This window comes from Zootoca vivipara, chromosome 4 (genome assembly GCF_965207765.1).
Source record: "Zootoca vivipara chromosome 4, rZooViv2.hap1.1, whole genome shotgun sequence".
Taxonomy (NCBI): Eukaryota; Metazoa; Chordata; class Lepidosauria; order Squamata; family Lacertidae; genus Zootoca; species Zootoca vivipara.
In genome coordinates this window covers 22,028,872-22,049,775 of record NC_142587.1, presented here as the reverse complement: position 1 = coordinate 22,049,775, position 20,904 = coordinate 22,028,872, and the positions used below count along the sequence as shown (strand labels likewise).

Sequence of the window (20,904 nt, the reverse complement as noted above, 5' to 3'; positions counted from 1 at the left end):
GCAGTTATAAGTCCTGCTTAGAGACTGTCTTGGCCATAACTTTCCTCTCCTACCTCTGTCTTTTTAATGGATTTAATCTCAGGTAAAAAGCAGCAGACACCTTGGAATAATGATTCCCAAAAAAGCAGTTTTCACTATTAGGATAGCAAGGATTTGGGCCATTCTTGCTTTAATGAGGAAATGGGGTCTAAAGAACCTCAGCTGTATAAGTGCAAACATTATATAGAGTTGTGTTGTTGTTTAGTCGTTTAGTCGTGTCCGACTCTTCGTGACCCCATGGACCATAGCACGGCAGGCACTCCTGTCTTGCACTGCCTCCCGCAGTTTGGTCAAACTCATGTTCGTAGCTTCGAGAACACTGTCCAACCATCTCGTCCTCTGTCGTCCCCTTCTCCTAGTGCCCTCAATCTTTCCCAACATCAGGGTCTTTTCCAAGGATTCTTCTCTTCTCATGAGGTGGCCAAAGTATTGGAGCCTCAGCTTCACGATCTGTCCTTCCAGGGAGCACTCAGGGCTGATTTCCTTATAGAGTTGTATTAATAACAAAAACAGGGTTGTATATATTTGCAATTCATGCCATAAATTCGTTCCGTGGTTTATAGCATTATAAAGATGTGCATGGTTTGGGGCAATATCAACCTTCTTCATTAGTCGAACATACAAGTGAAAGAGGACACTTTTAGCCTCATTCTACAAGTATGGAACTGATACCAGGATTTGCCTCAGTCTCATGAGCTCATGACGACATAGACGTTTGATCCCAGGTATAATTCCAACATGTTTTGTGCAGAGTAACAATGGACTTTCAGACACTAAAGTTTGGTCCCAGGGCATTGTCTGAGGGCATGTAGCACAGCCATTTAGCTGAAACTGAGCAGACCCAAGTCTGGCAAATGCCTGGATGAGAGACCACCTGGGGTCACCACAAGTTTCATGATGGAAGAAAAGTGCAGGATATAAACAACATTTTCAACAAGAAGCGCACATTTCCAAGGTGGGAGGAAAGTGCCAATGTGCAGCTGTTCTCTTGGGCTGGATGGCAGCAGCTATTGATGTGCTACTCATCTCCTGGCATTTTCCTAGAGTTGTAGCATTGGAAGGGATCCTGAGGGTCATCTAGTGCAACCCCCTGCAATGCAGGAATTGCTTTAGGATCTTTTGCATCAGGAGGAAGCCTGGATGGCGGAGGCATATAATCTCTCCTTCTTCTGCCTTCTTTGAGATAATGTTTAGCTTCGTTTTGGCAGCCCCAAGTGTAGCCCCAGGTCTAGACAAGTAAAATTAACTTTCTTTTTCTTGCTGTTAGAGTAGCTCAGTCGATAGGGCATGAGGCATGAGACTCTTAATCTCAGGGTTGTGGGTTCGAGCCCCGAGTTGGGCAAAAGATTCCTGCATCGCAGGGGGTTGGACTAGATGATCCTCGTGGTCCCCTCCAACTCTACGTTTCTGTGGTTCTCCGTTTGGCGATCAGGGTCTTCCAAGGAATCTATCATTCCCACCCACCCCCTTTCCCTCCAACTCTGAATGTGTCACGCTGTGTGTGTGGGTTTTCTTTGCTTTTTTTGGTTAGCATGCGGGGATACACTTCTCCCTGGAGAGTACAAGTGGCAGGCTGGGTCCAGTATTTTAAGCTGCAGCACGCTAGGTGAGAGAAACGGAGCAGAGGGGGGTTGGATCATGGGTGGGGGGGACAAGGCAGAGACTGCAGTGACACTGCCTTCCTTGGGCTGGCTGAAGCATCTCACTGGTGACAGGCTCGGGAGCACGTGGCTACGTCATGGAAAGCCAGGCTCCCCATGCAAATCTCAACTCCTCCTACTCCCGTTGAAAGCCTGTAACTCATAGCCCAGGCTCAGGAGCAGAATCCAGTGTGTGCCTGCGTCTCTCTCTCTCTCTCTCTCTTTCTCTCTCTCTATCTATGCATGTGTGTGTGTGTGCATGAGGGGGGAGGATCCGTCTCCGTTTCCCCCTAATGCACGCCAGTGCTGGACGAAGCAGGGAGAGAGAGAGAGAAAGAAAGAGAGAAGGGACCTGCCTCTGTCGCGTGTGTGGTTCGCCTGCATGCTAAGGGCTAAAGATTTGCATCTGCTGTGCAACTGGGAACCGCAGGTGCCACACAATTACATACATCCCTGAGATGATTTGATGGTAGAAACCAGCACTTTCCGAGGGGAGCACCTGCCTTCATCCATCAGACTTGAGCTGGGTGGTGGTGGAGGAGATCCGGGCGCTGTGCGTTCTCCCTTCCAACGGGCTGCACTATGGCAGTCTTTTAGTAGGATGCATCCTGCCTTGGCTTTGTTCTGCAGATCCACCCAGCCTCCCAGCCATCAAGTCACAGGCTATGGTTTCCTCTGTGGGGATCTCTCGCGCTTTACTGTTGTCTCGGGTTAGTTTTTGGCCTTGGCTGGAATTTCATCGCCTCATGTCTTGGTTGGCTTCCATCTGAAATCAGAGGAGGAGAAGGAACAGGAACAAGAAGGCAAGCAAGAGAAGGATCTATGTCTTTTTTCTTCTTCCACAGTTTTGGGTGATAATCCAGCGTCGTTCTGGAGGAGGGAGATAACCGTTCACCCTGGCTGAAAAACGCATCCATTGAGAAGTCTGAAAGAAATTAACCACGTGAGGGGGAAAGGGGGGGAGAAAGAAAGGAAAGGAAGGGGGGGAAAAACCTGGGAGATCAGGATTTAATCTTTTTTCCTCTTTTTTGTTTTGTTTTTGTTTTTGTTGTTTTGGTGGCCAATGATAAAACTGGTGCCCCTCTGGAGTAGACCCTAATCTCAATTTTTATTATTATGCAACAACCACAAGGATCTCCTCTTTCTCAGGGTGTATAAGCGCAGGATTGCTCTTTCGCCCAAATCAATGTGGTTTCTTTGGAACATTTTCAGCAAAGGATCGCATATGCTGCAGTGTCTTTGTGGCAAGAGTCTTAAGAAGAACAAGAACACAACTGGTAAGCAATACACTGCATCACTGTGTGTGTGTGTGTGTGTGTGTGTGTGTGTGTGTGTGTGTGTGTGTGACAGTCACCCCCCACCTTTGTGTTACTCTCGTCTGTTGCTCCCCATAGCGCCAGGTCTGCAGTCCTCTCGAGGGGAGACAGGGGGAAATAGGAAAGCAGGCCGGTGCAGACTTGCGTGCAGCGCCGTGTACAAATAAGCCAGGCTGTGTTTGCAGGAAATTCGCCAAAATCTGCTTTGGATGAATTGTTTCCAACGGGGAAGAGAGAGGGTGGGAGGGTGTGGGGAGAGAAAACTTAGATCTCTGTTGACATTTCTTAACCGGAAGATGAAATTGTAGCAGTGTCTCATACTCTCATAACCCTCGTTTCTTTCCTGGTCTGCCCGCTCCCCGCAACAGTTTCCAGCAGAGGTCTCAGGGCCTTGCGCGACTGGTGGGTGTACCTGAGGGCGCCCTGCCTGAGACTTTCGGTTCAACTCGCAAGCGTGGCTCGTGCTTCTAAAGTGGACAGGGGGAAAAGAAGAGAAACCCAACTCTTTCGTGTCTATTCACCAGATCTTCGTCAGCTGCCCTTCCCCATCCCCGCATTCCCCCTAGTCTGCAACCTGGTGGCAGAGAGAAAAGAGAGAGAAACACTTTCAGGGAGTTTGTGCCTGGAAGGGAACTAAGAGAAAGTCCACCTGTCCAACAGTAGCCTAGGCAGAGAGAGGGGTGTGTGTGTGTGCGTGCAGTGGAGATTTTCTGAGCAGGACTTTGGAGGCAGAAGCCCAAGGCCCCACTCAGAAGGAGAAGAAGGAGCCCCCCCCGTCTCCATACGCAGCAGCAGGGCTGGCTTGCCACATGTGGAAGGAAGTCATGCAATGCACATGGCCTCCTTATCCCATGAAGCCCAGGATCTTAAAAAATAATAATAAATGACCTAGCTTTTTGCGCGCCTGTCTAGGTTCACTTTTTTGCGCCTTGTTGATCAGCCCAGCCTGTCTGCTTGTCAGCTTCCAACCCCAGCAAGCTCCAACGGGGAAACTTGCAGTACGTTACATAAGGAAATGCAAATTGCAGGTGCTTTGGGCAGCCCCCACAACCCCACCGCCTCCTCCAAGCCTCCCCACCCCCCTTAATTCCCTTCCCCTCGTGTCAACGGGGAAGGACAGCGCTGGCAAATGGAGAGAGTTTGGGGAGAGAGAGAGGGAGGCAGGGAGAAGGAGAGTCTTCCAAGGAAGCGGCGCCACAGACAGACAGACAGACAGACCCCCGCCTTCTCCCCGTCCACACACACACACACACACACACACACACACACAGGCTCAAGCCTGTCGAGTTGGTTAGTTGGGATCACCTGTGTGGTCTTGGGCGGGGATCTGCCGTCCCTAGCAGTGCTCTGGAGGGCAAGAGCCTGTGGAGGTTTGTGGGGAGCCTAGAAAGGAGCAGGGGTGTGGGGTGGGAAGACTCGTGTAGTCTGTGTATGTGTTTTTGGTGTTGCCTGCCCTGCAGTGGCAGTTTCTAAGCAGGAGGCTCTTGACGCTGGTACTGCAGTGTAGTAGATCATAAGCATCCGCTGACACACCAACAAGCTGCAGCAGGCTTGGCAGCTGATGCTTGGGGGGCAGCCTTTTCCTCCCCCCCTGGCTTCAGACTTGCAATGCAAAGGGACCAACTCTGCATCCCGAGAGAGAGATGTTTTGCTCCCTTCGTGTGTGTGTGTGTTGGCTCCGTCCGTTTCCCCGCTGCAGCAAACAGAAGCAGCTCCTTCCCAGAATACCAAAGAAGGCAGGATGCCCCAGCAGCCCCTTCAGCTCTCCGGGGGGTGGGGGTGGGGTGGGAAAGAGCGAGCGAGCTCGGTCTTCCCTTCTGCACAGGACGAGCCGAGGGTTGGTAGTGGGCTTGGTGGTGGTGGTGGTGGGTTTAGCTTGGCGCTGATCCTTCCTCCTGGTCCTGGAAGGCAACCTTTTGCTCCCCACTTGCAGGCACTGCGGTGGGGGGGGGGGGAAGGACAGCACGCTTGGGCCACGGCAACTTTGCCAAGGCGCAGGACCTTCGTGCAAACGGACGAAGGAAGACGGTGCATTCTTCTCCAGTCTATGTATATAAAAACAACACATCAAAGCACTCCTGCAGAAAGCACTTGCCTCCTTGACCACCTGAACGCAGATAGGGGCTGGTGAGGAGGATGCCCTGAGGCTGGACTCAAGGCAGTCGGAGAAATTGACCTAAATAATAAAGCCCCCTTTTTGCCCCCTGATTTCCTTTTAAATAACAAAGATGTTGCATCTCTGCAACAACAAAAGAGCGGTAAGGAATAGAAGGGCCCCTTCCCCTCCCCTTGCAAGCAAGAGAAATGCACAGCCTAGGATAACCAGAGTGAACACAGGAATGTTTTGGACTCCTTTAGATCCCTCCAGGCACAAGAGAGAGAGAGAGAGAGAGAGAGAGAGAGAGAGAGAGGTTGCTTCTCAGGATAGTTGTCCACTTTACTTTATGATGACTTCTTCCAAGGAGGATGCTATGCTGAGCTTCTTTCTAGATGTTTCAGAGATGGTGGAGATTTTTGAGATACCTAGGTACCCCAAAATGCTGCAGATTCCCTTTCACAGGGTCCAGTTGGAATGAATAAGACTTGATAAGAAACTATATTAGAGGCCTTTGGAAATGTACAGGATAAGCAAAACTCTCCTAGGTGATCTCTGTTCTTACCACCCCACTCTCCATTATCCTTAGTCCTTTTCTTTGTTTTTTTAAAAGTGATTTATAACATGCTGTTGCTGTTTGTCCTACATCAGGGGAAACTGAAATTCTGGTCCTGGTGCGGTGATGCACAAATGCAAAATGCAAATATTCTATAGCATGACATGTACAGTACAGCAGTTTTGATTAGGATGGAGGCTGCCTAGTTAAGTGTGAACAAAAAGCTTAGGTGCTTCATGTTATCTTTTAGTTTCAGCATCACTCTGTTAGCAATGCAGCAACCGGACGTGGATTTTGGTATATACTGTACTTGCAAGCTATTTTCTTTCCAAAAGTTGTTGAGCTTCTTTCTTTCTCTCTCACACACACCAGTGCACCCTCTCCTACAGCTTTTTGTTGTGGTAATAATGGTTTCCCTCTCCTGGTTTCCGCTCCCTGTTTCTGCCTTAGCTAAAGCCTTTAATATATGTCGCAAGTAGTCTGTGGTCCTGAGGTATGCGTCTGCTGTGAAATTAATTGATCAATTAATGTGAAATATAGGCAAACCCCTCTAAACTGTAAAAGAGCCCTGAGGAATAGTCTTGAATATGATCGATTGTGTTCTGTTTGTTATGACTCAGAGGAGGATAAATAGGTTATGATTTTAAGGTGGGAAAGACTTGGCAATGTGTGTGGTGCTACATGAATAGATTTCTTTGACAGTGGTTGATGTACTGTAGCAGGTCAATGACTGGTCCATGTTCTAAAGTTTGTCTGAGGCAGCGTTTGCATATGATGCTACGATTCTTGAGGGAAAAACAAGCTATGCACGAAATATAGCGCTTGACCTTTAGGAACAAATATTGGAGTGTTTACACAGCCATGAAAGAAACTGTGTTGATGATGGCTAAATCATGCTTTGAATAAAGTACCAAGTAACATATTTTGCTCAGTTTTTCCTTTGTTGCATTATGGCATATTAGTTGTAATGATGAGTGATGAATGACTAAAATGCTTTCCTGCTTTAGCAAAAATAAGACTGTGAAAACCCTAAGAAGATTTACTAGATAATGAGTTTCACTGAACTCAGTGGGGCTTACTTATGAGTAACTTGCTGTGCAAACCTCACCACAGCGTGAATTCAAAACAAAAGGACCTGCCATTTAAACATTGCAAGATGCTATAATTTTTAGAGACATTAGGATGTTAACCACTAGTCATCTTGATTGGATTTGTTAATGGGTAAACTGAAAGAAAATTGGGATAGAGAGTTATTGTTGCATCCAGGAGCAAGACCCTACAAATAAACATAATTCATACCTTACTTTTGTTGCATTGTCCTAGCTTCGGGTATTCAACATACAGTATTTCATTCACACAGAGCAAGTGTTCTTTTGTTACATGAAACGTTTAATTTCATGGTTAGAATCAAGCAGTTTTGTAGCTTCTAAGCCTGTGGTGGATCATGCAAAATGTATCAACTTGTGTTTGATTGCCTAGGCAAATGAATGGTCTATTATGGTATCAGCTGGAATTTTCATCACCTTCTGAATAAAATTCTTAATATTCAGTTTTACATACGATGAAAATGAGAATGTCTGTGCTTGGAGTTTCTCTTAACACTGATGTGTCTGAGTTGTTCAAAAGCCATTTGTATGTGAACATTTATCCAACTTTTTCCAAATAACAATGTCTTCTTTTCCTTCCCTCTATTTTTCCTTCATCTGCCGTGCTTGCTTCTTGGGATTCCTATCACTGAATGGCATGTGAAACATTTCAGAATGACTGTCACAGTGAAGCAATTTAATTTAGGAAGTTGAGAGAATATGCTTTTAGAAATTGCGGTGGTTAAATATATTTTGACTTTCAAAACTGGGTCCTGGAAAAGGAGGCACATTGGCCCTTAACTTTTACTTACCAGTACTTATTTTCAAGGGGAAATATTTTGTGACCTGCTTGGTTTTCTATAATATTTAAAGTGAGCAAAATAAGTCAAAGTTTCAAAGTTTGTATATTTTGTTACTATTAAGCTTGGTTTGCCTTGCACCCCCTCCCTCAACCACCCCAGTGCCTTGTTTAGTGAAGTCATCCTCAGCTTTTACAAGTTCTGGGAAGAGAGGGCAGATCAGAGTAGGCCCTAGACACCTTGCCTTTTCAAGGGGCTGCATTGTGCCATTCAGAAGGCCTCTCCCAGTACCACAGTGCTTGTTGCAACACAACTTTCTGATCACATGTGGCTGTGAACAAATCAAGTGAAGCACCTCAGTATCCTCAGTGGCAATGCAATGTGCACCTCTAAGATTGGGATCAGTGAACATTTTGCCATCCCCAGAGACTTGCTCCATGTGTTGCCGTTTTCACTCCAATATGCAAGTGAATCGATATGTACTGCATGAAGTTCTAAGTGTGTGGGAAAACAGGAGATGCATCCCTGCCATTACCAAACTCAAGAATGTTCAGCTGATGACCTGGAGGCAGCACTCACTGGGCCTTCGTGTGCATCCTTTTGTCCCCCGCCCCCGACCGGAAGTCAATATTATTAGGAGCATGTTTAGCATTTGAGACATTTTGAAATCCTTGTCTCATCGTCACCACTTTGCAAATGGGAAGCGAAGCTGACAGACAAGGGAGTTTTAGATGTTATTTGAGGACTAAATGAGCGTGTGTGCATGTGGGTTTTGTTTTTTTAGGGGTGTGTGTGGCATTGCAGTGGCAGGTTCCTTGACCTATGTGTGTTCATTAGGACATGTATAGGAAGGCTCACATATAAAATTGTACAAGCAAGGGCTCTCTACAAAGGCATAGAGGAGGGGAGGCCAGGAGTATGCTGCTGTCTCCCACCCTGGGCATTCATTTAGACCTCAATACAAAATGGGGGGGGGGACACCTTTGCAAGCTACTGAGTGGATTCACAGTATAGCACAGATTTGGATCCAGGTCCAATTTCAACACTATTAATTCACATATGGTCAGTGTGGATTTTGCTGCACTGACTATAAACATATTTAACATCCTGGAAGCTCAGGCTCAAAGGACCCAATACATTAAATGAATATTTGCAGGTATGTCCATTTTGTGTGCATTTAAAATAACTGCTGCAGGAGGTCCTGACCTGGGCCTGTATCATGGGTGGAGGGAGGTTAACTCTTTCTTCCCTGTGCTACAGCTTCCTTCCTTGGGAAACCTCTTAAGAGTTGCACAAATATTGTGCATGGGTGTACTAGGTTTGTGTGGTGAAAAGATTGACCCCATTGTACCCGCACCATGTTCTAAATCTGGATTAGGTCCTATACAGTAATTTTGTTTTGTATTTTTAAACTATGAAGATGCATTCCATGTATCATAGAGTTTGGAGCTCGCTTATATGTCTTCTGTATTCAATTTTGGGTTCTAGCCAACTGGTTGGGAATTACTGATACATAGCATTTCATGCTGGTTTAAGCAATAATATGGCATAGGGTAAATAATGGAATGGTTATGAGTTAGTTTGGCCAACTGGCAATGAGACAATGTTCCATTCCCTGATTCTTAGTTCAGTTCTAGCTCAAGAGTATTGGCAACCATAATTGGTTACTCCAGCCAGTTAAGGAGGAACAACTGTGTATGTGTGATTGCTTATAAAGTGGGACACTGGCAGGAACAGAAATGTGGAGTTGATTTGAATGTCTTTCCAAATGACCAGGTGTCTTCCTCTCAAAACATTCATCATCACTGTCCTCTTGTGCTAGCCCTGTTTTTGCATCTTGATAAGAAATGTGACTTCAACAAGCCTCCTGCTCCTCCCAGATTAATGAGACCTCAGGTGAAAGGCAGGTAAAGGTATGGCTACCATCACTTTGATGGTATTTACAAGCAGTTTGTTTTGAAATAACTTATGGAATTCAAAGGTGCCTTTCAAGTTGTCATGACGTCAGGTAATTGACATCTGGGCAGAGTTGCCCACTTGTTAAAGTTGGCCCACAGGGGCAGGAGGAAGGGTTTGGCATGCTGGTCAGATTCAGCTCCCCACCCCCAAATGCAAAGGGTAAACTTGCTTATAAAGTACTCTCTCATCTGGCAATAGAATCATGGAATTGTAGAGGGCAGTCTTTTGCCCAAGGTGGGGGGGGGCAGAATCCACAACCCTGAGATTAATTTTTGCTGGAGAAACGAAATAAAGGTCTGTAACATATTTTCTCCTGTAACTGGGAATTCCCAATTGCTTTAGCTCCTTTTTTGTTAAGGATCATATTATTATGAGACCCCACTCTGTGCCAAGGCAATGTCATGGTATTCAACGGTGCATGGGTGAGAAGAATCACAGTGTGTAGGGAAGCCAGTGTGGGGCAGTAGTTGGGGGCCAAGCTGCCATGCTGGCAGTAGCCATAATTGTCAGATGTAGAACAGCAGTGCCATGAACAACTGCTGCTCTTGAGCTGACTAAAGGGTGGAATGCAGAAATGGCAGGAAGAAAATCTAGGGATGACTATCCTTGTGTATCATCCTACAGGGATTTGAGGCCAGCTGCATTGACACAAAACTTTGTGCCAGATGTATTGCAGTAAGCTTTTAGAATGGGATTGAAACTGACAGGAATCGTAGAAGAATGGAGGACTGAATCCACCTCTTAACTCACAAACACGTGCTGCTGTTGCTGGACTCTACATGGCATTGGAAAGAATGCATGCATATAGATAGATCTTGGTCTAAAAGCATTTCACTTTAATTTGAGGTATTTATAGCCTACCTTTCACGATAGCCTCAAGGCGGTTTGATAAAACATGAACAGTACAGCATAAAAGAAACATGATTAAACAGCAGGTAAAAACAACCACAAGCACACAGTGTTTTGTTTTATTAAAACAACAACAACAAACAGGATAAAATAGTAGTCCCTCCATTTATAAGGGGCAAATATGGTAAGACACCATTAAAGGCCCTAGACACCAAGACAAACTTTATCTGGTACCTAAATAATAGTAAAAGAAAGTACCAGACATACAGTTTTAGGGAGAGAAATCCATAATTTGGGTGCCATTGCAGAAAAGGCCCTCTCTGCAGTTGGGGTGCAGCTGGCTGACCTCTGAAGGCAGGCAATTGGGGGAAGAGGCATTGATTTAAACTCAATTCGAATTTTAATTTGTATTCTGCCTTTCTACAGTACTGTAGAAATTAATAGTCTTAAGTTAGTCACGTTTGTTAACTTCAGTGGGTCTACTCTGAGTAGAATTAATATTGGCTGCGACCCAAAACCAACAAAATATCAGCAATACATCAAAAGCAATCATACCCACTCAACTTACATCAAATCAGTTACAAACCACCAAATGTATGAACAACCGAGGGGGGAAAAAATACATGAAATGCTACAGAGCTCCCAGGCATAAAGAAGACAATGTTCTGAAGTGGAAAATTACTATTTTTTCATCCCTTTTTGGCAGCTTCCACCCACGGGCCCCAGCCCTTCACTTGGAGAAGGGACTCTGAGAGAGATCTTAATTGGAGGGCAAGTTCATGTGGGAGAATACAACCCTTCAGGCACTGCGTTGTCTTTCTCTACTGTGGAGGTTAAGTCAGGTTTTGTTTTGTTTTTTCAAATCCTTACTAGTATTGCTTAGCCCTGGCAGAGTATGAATGGAGAGGCCATAGCTCAATGCGTGAAGAAGGTGCCAGGATCAAGCCTGTCATTGATGGGAAAGACATGTGATGGAGGCTCGCACACAGAGTTACAACTCTCAGAGTTCCTTGTGAAGATGGATTGACAATTAAACCACGCTGAGAACTGCAGCTCTGCGCAGGGGGAATAGGGGGTCTCGTAACAAATCTCAGCACCCATAACAAACTACAGTTCCTGATATTCTTTGAGGGAAGCCCTCCAACATTTCTCTGATGAAAATAGGGATGTCCTAGTCAATAATAATAATATGCCTACCACATTTTAAAACTTAAAATCCATTGTTGTATATCGTTTTAAATGTTTGCTTTGCTTTTGGGATTGTAGTTCCATTTCAAGTTTCACAAGCTGGTCTCTGACCGTAATAAATAAATAAATAAATAATAATAATAATAATAATACCCTGCCCATCTGACTGCGTTGCCCCAGCCACTTTGGGCGACTTGCAACATATATAAAAACATAATAAAACATTAAACATTAAAAAACATCCCTATATAGGGCTACCTTCAGATGTCTTCTAAAGTTTGTATAGTTACTTATCTCTTTGGCTTGTGTGTGTGTGTGTGTGTGTCTCATAACTCCATAGTCTCCAACATTTCTCCAATGAAAATAGGGATGTCCTAAGAAAAAGTGGGACATTGCAGGATCAAATCAGAAACTGAGATGGCTTCTGTAAAACTGGGACTGTCCCTGGAAAATAGGGACACTTGAAGGGTATGTGACTGTTTAAAGTGCAATAATACTGCTTGAAATGTGCAGTGCAGATGAGACCTATTTGTCCATTTAGTTCAATATTATCTACACTGACTGAAATAGATAAGACTTATAGATAAAATAAAATAGATAAGATAAAACAGACAAGACTTAAAACAGTCTTATCTCTTTTAAGGAGATGTCCTGTGTACCTTCTGAATCCTATACCTTTAAAATTAGCAGAGAAGAGAACATTTCAGCAGGTATGGCTGCTCCTGCCAATGCACCACTGTGTTACGAAAAGCTTCGCCTGGGAAAATTCTGACTTCTGTTCAGTCCTTAAAGGTACAGGAATTTAACCCCCAGGGTCTGGATCTGGTGAACATAGAGGTCTCTTTTAGGCAAAATGCATCTCCATCAAAGTCAAAAGGGGACATACACAAGGAAGTCAAATATATTGTTGGTCACCAGGCAGTTTTATCACAGTTTTAAATTTTGTAATGTTTCAATTAAATATTAATGATTCTATACTATGCCCCTGAATTCCTTCTGGGGGAAGAGTGGATAATAAATAAATTCTAGTTTTGAAGCAGTGTCCGTAAAGGCCACAGAATTATGTATGCTAAGATGTTAATACATATGCATTGCATGCCTATCTATTATGAAGTTAATAGATGCCTGGTGTTGGCATGCTCTTCGCGGCACTCAAATGAACAACGACCTGTTTACTTGGATCTCACCTACTTGCCCACCATGGAATATATTTTCTGAATTTACACAAATTAAATTTCCTCCCCTGATCTAATTAAAGCGTGTGTTGCCCTTCTTAATGGGTGAAATTATTTCATGCTCATGATTCTTTCTGTTTGAGCCATAGATCTGCGTCCATCTTGGTGCTAGTTGGTTTTAGTATAGTACTTACAGCGGCAATCCTATACATATTTCCCTGGTATATCGGGTCCTTCCTAATAAGAGGGCATGTGTTTCGGTGGGACCTGGCAACCAGACCCTGTGTTGTGGGTGGGAACGTTTGGATAGCCACAACACCCTATTGGAGGTCCCTCGATCTCGGGAGCAATTGGGCAAGAGGGATGCCAGTCAAAGCAATCGAGGGACCTCTATTTAAGCCCATGCATGTGTCCCTGAGCTGCCTCTTTTAAGCTCCGTGCATAGGAACACCTGCCCACCTCTCCCTACTTTTAGGGCTTGCACGCTCAACCTTGCTATGCCGTCATGTGCCGCCTGTCATTGGGACGGGCACGGCAGGAATTTTCCCCACTTGGCTGATTGGCTGGTGCCATTTGGTTTTCGCCTGCTGTGTAGCAAATTGTCACAACTTGTAAGGTTGCGGATAGGCTCTTGTTCAGGTGATAGGGGTGGCAGGATGCCTAGCCATCCCTATGCATTGGGTATTCCTCTAAAGGAATCCACGGACTCATGGTTGGTCTTCCCTGTGAGGGGTTGTCCTCTGAGCCTGAGTCCAGGGGACATCTGGGTAGAGGCCTAGCAGGGCTCCTGCTTGCCACTGTCCCAGGTGTTCACCCGAGGCTTACATATGGTTGGTGCCCAGGTTCAGCGCTGCCTGCAAGGGTGCAGGGAGCTAGTCGAACCAGAGCCTATGCAACCATTCACTTGATTGTAATCAATAAAGTTGTGGCCTAAATTCTGCCAAAAACCAAACCAAAATTTTGAGTCTTGTCTGAATTTATTTCGGGGGGTGATTAAAAGGTCTCCACATGCAATAAGCCCCACTCAGCATAGTAGGGCTCACTTCTGAGTAGCTGTGAATAGGGATTGCTCTATAAGAGAATGATTGATACTTGAGGGACAAACGTAATACGCATGTTTGCCTGTTATGCTTATTTAATAGATTTATTTGCCAACCTTCTCAGGGCAGCTCAGAACAACAACTATAGACCATAAGAATAAATATGACAGTACAATATTAAAACTTATGTCTCTATTTGTTTTTATTTTATTTTATTTTTTAAAAGACCAATAGGCTGTTCATCTTTCTCTAGACGTCAAATTATGTTAGGAGAAGAGAATATGGTCATTAGCACATTTATGCATTTTTATTCAGAAGGAAGCCAAAAAAGTTTAGCAGTGCTGACTCATGAGTAAGTGGTTCTCACAACACAGTCATGTTCACTGAGGTTTGCTTCCAGGCATCCGGTTGGCTACTGTGAGAACAGGATGTTGGACTGGATGGGCCTCTGGCCTGATCCAACAGGAGGAGGCAGAAGCCACTATAAAGGGAGACAAGGAACTGCCTTATGCCTGGATAGCTCAGTTGGTTAAAGCATGGTGCTGATAATGCCAAGGTTGCAGGTTCAATCCCCATATGGGATGGCTGCATATTCCTGCATTGCAGGGGGGTCAGACCAGAAGATCCTCAGGTTCCCTTCCAACTCTACAATTCTATGATTCTATGACTCAGAACACTGGTCCAGGAATCAAGTTCATATTGTCAACTCTGACAGGCAGCAACTCTGCAGAGTTTCAGGCAAGTGCCTCTCTGAGCCCTACCTATTGGAAATGGAACCTGGGACCTTCGGCTTGCATTGTACAAATGAGCCGCAGCCCTTCTCCAAATGTTTTTTCCCAAAAGCAGTTATATATTTTTTTAAAAAAAAAAAAGTGGAGAAAGCCTTGCAAACTCACGTTGATAACATCTGCAGTGCAGCACTGTCATGGCCCCATTTCTTCACAACAAAGGCCTGATTCACACTTGATTTCTGTACACTTCACTGCTGTTCACTTGATGAATGACAGGGGAATGTGGGATGCCAAGTGACTCCATTGAAAAGCATTGTGTACAAGGTGATGCAAAGAGATACAAAAGTGCCACCTATGGCATTATTATTTCTGTGAAGGCTTACTCACCCATAGAAGTCATCCATGTATGAGCCAGCCTGGATTTTTTTTAAAACACACACACACACACACACACAATTATGATGCAGCACACAACAGCCCTGTACCACAAATCCACTTCTGATAGATCTTTACTTCCTCAAGCAAATGACAGATTCTGGGTGCAATGCAGGCAGTTGTAGGCTGGGTATAGCATCTCTGAATGAGTGCAGTCCTCTATGTGGCTACTCAAAAGTAAGTCATGCTTACTTCAGTGGGAGTTACTCTCAGTTTAGTGGGCTTAACATGGCAGCTTTCATGCGCAGTTGGGTATATTGGAGCACACCAATATGTGAAACAGAGCTGAAATATGAAAACATCCTAATGTAAATGTGGCCACAGTTTCTTCAGTATATTAGTTAACCAACCTGCTGCACGCTGCACAAAACCACCATATTGTTGGATTTTATGGGTTGCCGCGCTGAAATGAACAACAGTGATGTTGCAGTAGTAATAATAATAATAATAATAATAATAATAATAATAACAACAACAACAACAATTTATTATTTATACCCCGCTCATCTGGCTGGGTTTCCCCAGCCACTCTGGGCGGCTTCCAACAGAAAAATAAAACACAATAATCTATTAAACATTAAAAGCCTCCCTGAACAGGGCTGCCTTCAGATGTCTTCTAAAAGTCTGGTAGTTGTTCTCCTCTTTGACATCTGTTGGGAGGGCATTCCACAGGGCAGGCGCCACCACTGAGAAGGCCCTCTGCCTAGTTCCCTGCAACTTGGCTTATTGCAACGAGGGAACTGCCAGAAGGCCCTCGGTGCTGGACCTCAGTGTCCGGGCAGAATGATGGAGGTGGAGACGCTCCTTCAGGTATACTGGACCAAGGCTATTTAGGGCTTTAAAGGTCAGCACCAACACTTTGAATTGTGCTCGGAAACGTACTGGGAGCCAATGTAGATCTTTCAAGACCGGTGTTATGTGGTCTCGGTGGCCGCTCCCAGTCACCAGTCTAGCTGCTGAATTCTGGATTAGTTGTAGTTTCCGAGTCACCTTCAAAGGTAGCCTCACGTAGAGCGCATTGCAGTAGTCCAAGCAGGAGATAACTAGAGCATGCACCACTCTGGCTAGACAGTCTGCAGGCAGGTAGGGTCTCAGCCTGCGTACCGGATGGAGCTTAAAAACAAATCTAAAAGGCACAGGAACTATTCTCATCCAACCCTGCTGTATTATTGGGGTGTCTGTGTGGAGCACCTCACTTCCCTACCCTGCTTTGGGGCAGGGAATTGCCCGACAAGTTTCTGTCAGGCAACTAGATCTTTTTAAACTACAGACCTAACCAGTACTTTTTTTTTCAGGGGGTACTTCAAGGGTATGCAGTATCGGCACCTCTTTTTGTTGTTGTTGTTAAAAAGTGTGGCACTTACTGTAACAACTTCACGGTGAGTACCGGCACATATTTTTCTAGGTGGGGGGGAAAGCACTGGACCTAACGGTTGCATTACTTCGCTTCAAAATATGGTAAGTCAGCCTTGCTGGTTTCAGATGTGCTCCTGATCATTCTCCTGAATGTGGCCCTGGACTTCTGCCTCAACACTCTGCCCTGCAGAGAAGGTTGCATTGACCTTTTCTGTGGTCCTCTGTGTGTTTACGGGAACAACCCTATTGGGCATTTTGGCATTTGAAAGATAACACCATTGTAGTGTTTGGCTAGGTCTACGTTTGGATTTTTTTTGGTGTGTGTGTGTGTGTGTGTGTCTGGTGTAGCATCTAGCTTTAAAAAGAGATTCAATTGGTAACTTTTGCCGTTGCATGCATGGATGCAATGGTTTCAGCATGGTGCTGATAAAGCCAAGCTTGCAGGTTTGATCCCTGCATGGAACAGTTGCATATTCCGGCATTGCAGGGGGTTGGACCAGATGATCCGTAGCGTCCCTTCCAACTCTATGATTCTATGTGCACAGTCTGTCATGGATGGCATTGTAAGTATGATGTGGTGTGCCCTGCTTCTCCCTTGTGCACATGGTATCAGATTGCAGCAAGCAAGGTAGCCAAAATGGTTTGATTGCTAATATTGAGACTGGTGAGTGAAATTTAACAGATGTGTTATGAGATGTATCAGAAGTAGTGGAACTGTTGCTATTTATAGAGAAGAGTTAAGACCTAAGGAAATAGTTGGCACGATATGTTTGTAAACAAAAAGGCATATATTAATGATGGATTATTAATCACATCTTCGTGAAGATTACAGCTATGGTGCAGCATGGTGCAGCATCTTGTAAATGTTGTACACTCTTAAATTCCTTTAATGTCAATGGCTTTATATTTCCTCTACGGGAACTCAACTTTGGCTGACTTGTGTCCATTATGTTAAAGTGGGATTTTTTTTTTACATTTTTTTTGCAAAAGCATGGAATGTCCTGTACAGGCAACTCCAAATTTATGGGGGGTTGCGTTCCAAGGCACTGTGTGTTTAAGTGAAATTGCATGTGTTTGGAACACCATTGAAAAAGCCTGCAAGCATCCCATTCTGCGCCTGCCGCACCCCTTTTTGTGTCATTTTTGGGGCACTTTGGGGTTGGTTTGACACAATGCACGCATGTGAAATTGCAATACATATCAGACACGCATAAAACATTTGCTGCCTGTAATTTAATAGCTGATAACAATATTTGTAGAACTTTGGGGAGTGCCCAAGGTAATTCCTCCCATCTTTTGGAAGAAGAAAAAGAAAAAGATATTCTCTCAATGAAACTTCTTCCAGTTGCTGTTACTGATGTTTAGGCCCAGATAATGGGAAATATCAGCGATTCTCCTTGAGACTTTTAAGCAGATATTGAAACATATAACCACATGTTTGAAAAGTCCATCTTTCTCAGGATTATTAGGTGTTTCTTCTTTGTTCAAGAACACAACAGGTATTATTTCCCTCATTTCAGAGCATCTCTTTGCCTTGATAGTAATAACATTCTTTTGGTGGTGAGGAGGCAGAGTTCCTTATTTTTGAGGGATTAACAAGCTTCATTTAGTGCAGGTATTCAGCTTTGCATAGCTAGTCTTGGTATATATCATGCACCATATGCTTTTCTGTTTCTCTGGAATTATTGTTCTACCAACGCAAGTAGCAAGAGTGAACCCTTTCTATTTAGCACAGAGAGAATATGCTCATCACAAAGGTTGCAATCTGATTGTTAGATCACGCACACACACACACACACACACACACACAGGTGTGAGAAATGATAGCCTGAGTGTCAGAGGCTAATATAGAACGTGTGATGCCATGTCAAAGGGAAGCGTCTTTGTACTGGCTGCAATACAACACAGAGGCCAGCATGCTTAAACCAATGGAAGGAAGTGGGTTTAGGTGCATTTAGTTCTGTAAACAGCTATCACATGAAGGATGGAGCTAGCTTGTTTTCTCCTGCTCTGAAGGCTAGGAAGCGAACCAATGGATTCAAGTTACAAGAAAGGAGATTCTGACTAAACATCAGAAAGAACTTTCTGACAGTAAGAGCTACTCGGCAGTGGAACAGACTCCCACAAGAGGTGGTGTGCTCTCTTTCCTTGGAGAGTTTTTAAACAGAAGTTGGATGGCCATCTGTCATGTCCGATCTAGTTGAGATTCCTGCATTGCAGGGTATTGGACTAGATGACCCTGGAGTCCCTTCTAACTTAAGGTTACCAGATTTTTTTCAATGAATCCTGGGACACTTTTCAACTTCAGTAGGAATAATAGGATTTTGACTCAGGGGACTGATTTGTAAATCCGGGGACTGTCCCCGGGAAATGGGGACGTCTGGTAACCTTATTCTAACTCTGTGATTCTATGGCCAGCCTGCTTCTACCGATTATGTTGCTGGGTGGGATTGTGTAAAGTATCAAGCAGCATGCAGTGAGGATGAGTGATTTAAATTTCACCAGAGTTCAGACAACTTCATTCTCTGAGCAGCCCATCTGTGAGAAGAAGTTAAACATTCTGCTCACCACCACTCTTCTTTAAGAAATACTATCGAAGCAGGAAATTAAAATCTTTGACAGAAGACCCAGCTATTGCTTTGAATTGGTGCACTCTCTGCAAAAGAATTGGTTTCTATTAATTATTTAAAGTGCTGTAAACCTCAAAATAATGGGCATGCCCCAGCCAGAGTTAAACACTTGGAGTGACTGAAGGTGATGCTTTGCTCTACAGCTGCAATCAAGAGGACTTAAAGGGCCCCACAATGTTTGGCTCATCATCCCAGTTGTTCATTAGAAGCACTCTCTCTAAGAACTGGTGCCGTAGTTTGCTTTTTTTCCCCATTCTCCCTTTGGATCCCTTTTCCTTTTATACCATGTCATTTGCACTAAAGTATGCTTGAGGGCAAGGATTGTCTTTATATCACTGGTAAACTGCTCTGGAATATTGGGACTGAAGAGTGGATTACTTTTGCCACCTTTTGTCAGAATCTTGTGGTAAGCACAATTTCTAAAATTTGTCAAATATGTTGTATTTTGGCATAAAAATACAAGTTTATACTTATAGGGCACTATTACAACATGTCAAAGATGGATTGTAACATACCATAGTTTTTTTGGTTGTTGTTTTTTAAATGGAGTCTAAAAAAAATGAGACAAAAAAAATGTCAACAATGGAAACAAAAATTATGTCACCGACCTGTGTGTTTGTTTGAATTACTCTCCCTCCCAAATGCTTTAATTTGGGGGGGAGGAAGGTATGATGGATTAGCATCACACTGTTTTAACAATTGCATATGAAATGTAGACTCCTGGAAATTATTTGGCTTAATCGCTTTGTGAAGTTAAAATTAAATAGATCCCACTCAACATCAAAGTAGTTCCAAGGTTAAACACGTCAACTTTGTTGGAATTGCCTTTATTATTAGAAGACAACATAGGTAGGATGCTCGGTTATAAGGTAGCTTTTCTTTTAAAGAGAATCCAGGTTAGAGTTGGAGAATTTTGTGTTTCAATGCAGGGGTATATTTTATTATTGATAAGCTGTATTTATTAAGTGATGGAAGCATGCCTAGGATTTCTAAACAGTCTCCCATCCAGAAAATGACCAGAACTCATACCTGCTTAGCTTCAGCAAGCTCCTGCATCATATACCTTCAGGTCATGCTGCCCCAGTCTCATTTGGAAGGAAGGGCAGGATATACCTTTAATAAAACAAATTAATCAGTAAAATCATGGCCCAGGACTAGTAGATTCTTCTTCTTCTTCTTCTTCTTCTTCTTCTTCTTCTTCTTCTTCTTCTTCTTCTTCTTCTTCTTCTTCTTCTTCTTCTTCTTTTCTTCTTCTTCTTCTTCTTCTTCTTCTTCTTCCACTCGTAGCCGAGTAAGGTTGTCTTCCATAAACACTATTTTAGCAATGGGTCCGTAAGTGACTGTGGAGGCCAATTCTGGATCCACATGTCCTTCCACAGTGGGGACATTGGTTTCCAGGTGGGAGATGATCATGGTGTGGATTTGCCAAGCGTGCCTTCCTCTTAGCTTGCGCCCTGAGATCGAGTTTCTTCAAAGCCCATGACACCTTTGGTAAAGGCTGTTCTCCAACTGGAGCGCTCTCAGACCAGTGTTTCCCAGTTGTCAGTGTTTATACTACATTTTTAAAGTTTGCCTTGAGACAGTCTTTAAACCTCTTTTGTTGACCACCAGCATTACGCTTTCCATTTTTAAGTTCGGAATAGAGTAGTGGGTTGTACCCATTGCTGATCAGGGGTCCCTTTACCTTTACCCATTGCTGAATGAGCAGTGTTCCACCTAGAATCATAGAATTGTAGGGTTGGAAGGGCCCACAAGTGTCATCTAGTCCAACCCCATGCATTGCAGGAATTTCCCCCTCAATGTGGGGCTCAAACACATGACCCTGATTTGCTGCTACCCCTCTCTACCACCGCTTGCTGATTCACCGGGCAGCAATGGAAGAAGAATGGTGAAGAGGAGGAAGAGGACCAGAAGCAATCTGGAGGAGAAGCACAACTGTGGGAAGGAACTGAGGGCCCCCTGAAGGCATTTTTCCTGAGCCACACACTCCACAGATGTCTTTTATCTCAG

General features: G+C 44.2%; 1 protein-coding gene across 2 annotated transcripts in view; it reads left to right on the top strand.

The window, feature by feature from the left end:
- The first annotated feature begins 1,848 nt into the window (after positions 1–1,848).
- Positions 1,849–20,904, top strand: part of FGF14 (fibroblast growth factor 14) — a 291,424-nt gene continuing 272,368 nt past the window's right edge. Inside the window, exon 1 of one of the 2 annotated variants that reach the window (XM_035114705.3) lies at positions 1,849–2,956. In XM_035114705.3, coding sequence (XP_034970596.1) covers positions 2,866–2,956 — 91 coding nt within the window. In that variant the 5' untranslated portion in view covers positions 1,849–2,865. The remainder of the gene's footprint in view (positions 2,957–20,904) is intronic. The other variant, XM_088667558.1, reaches the window with a different exon arrangement.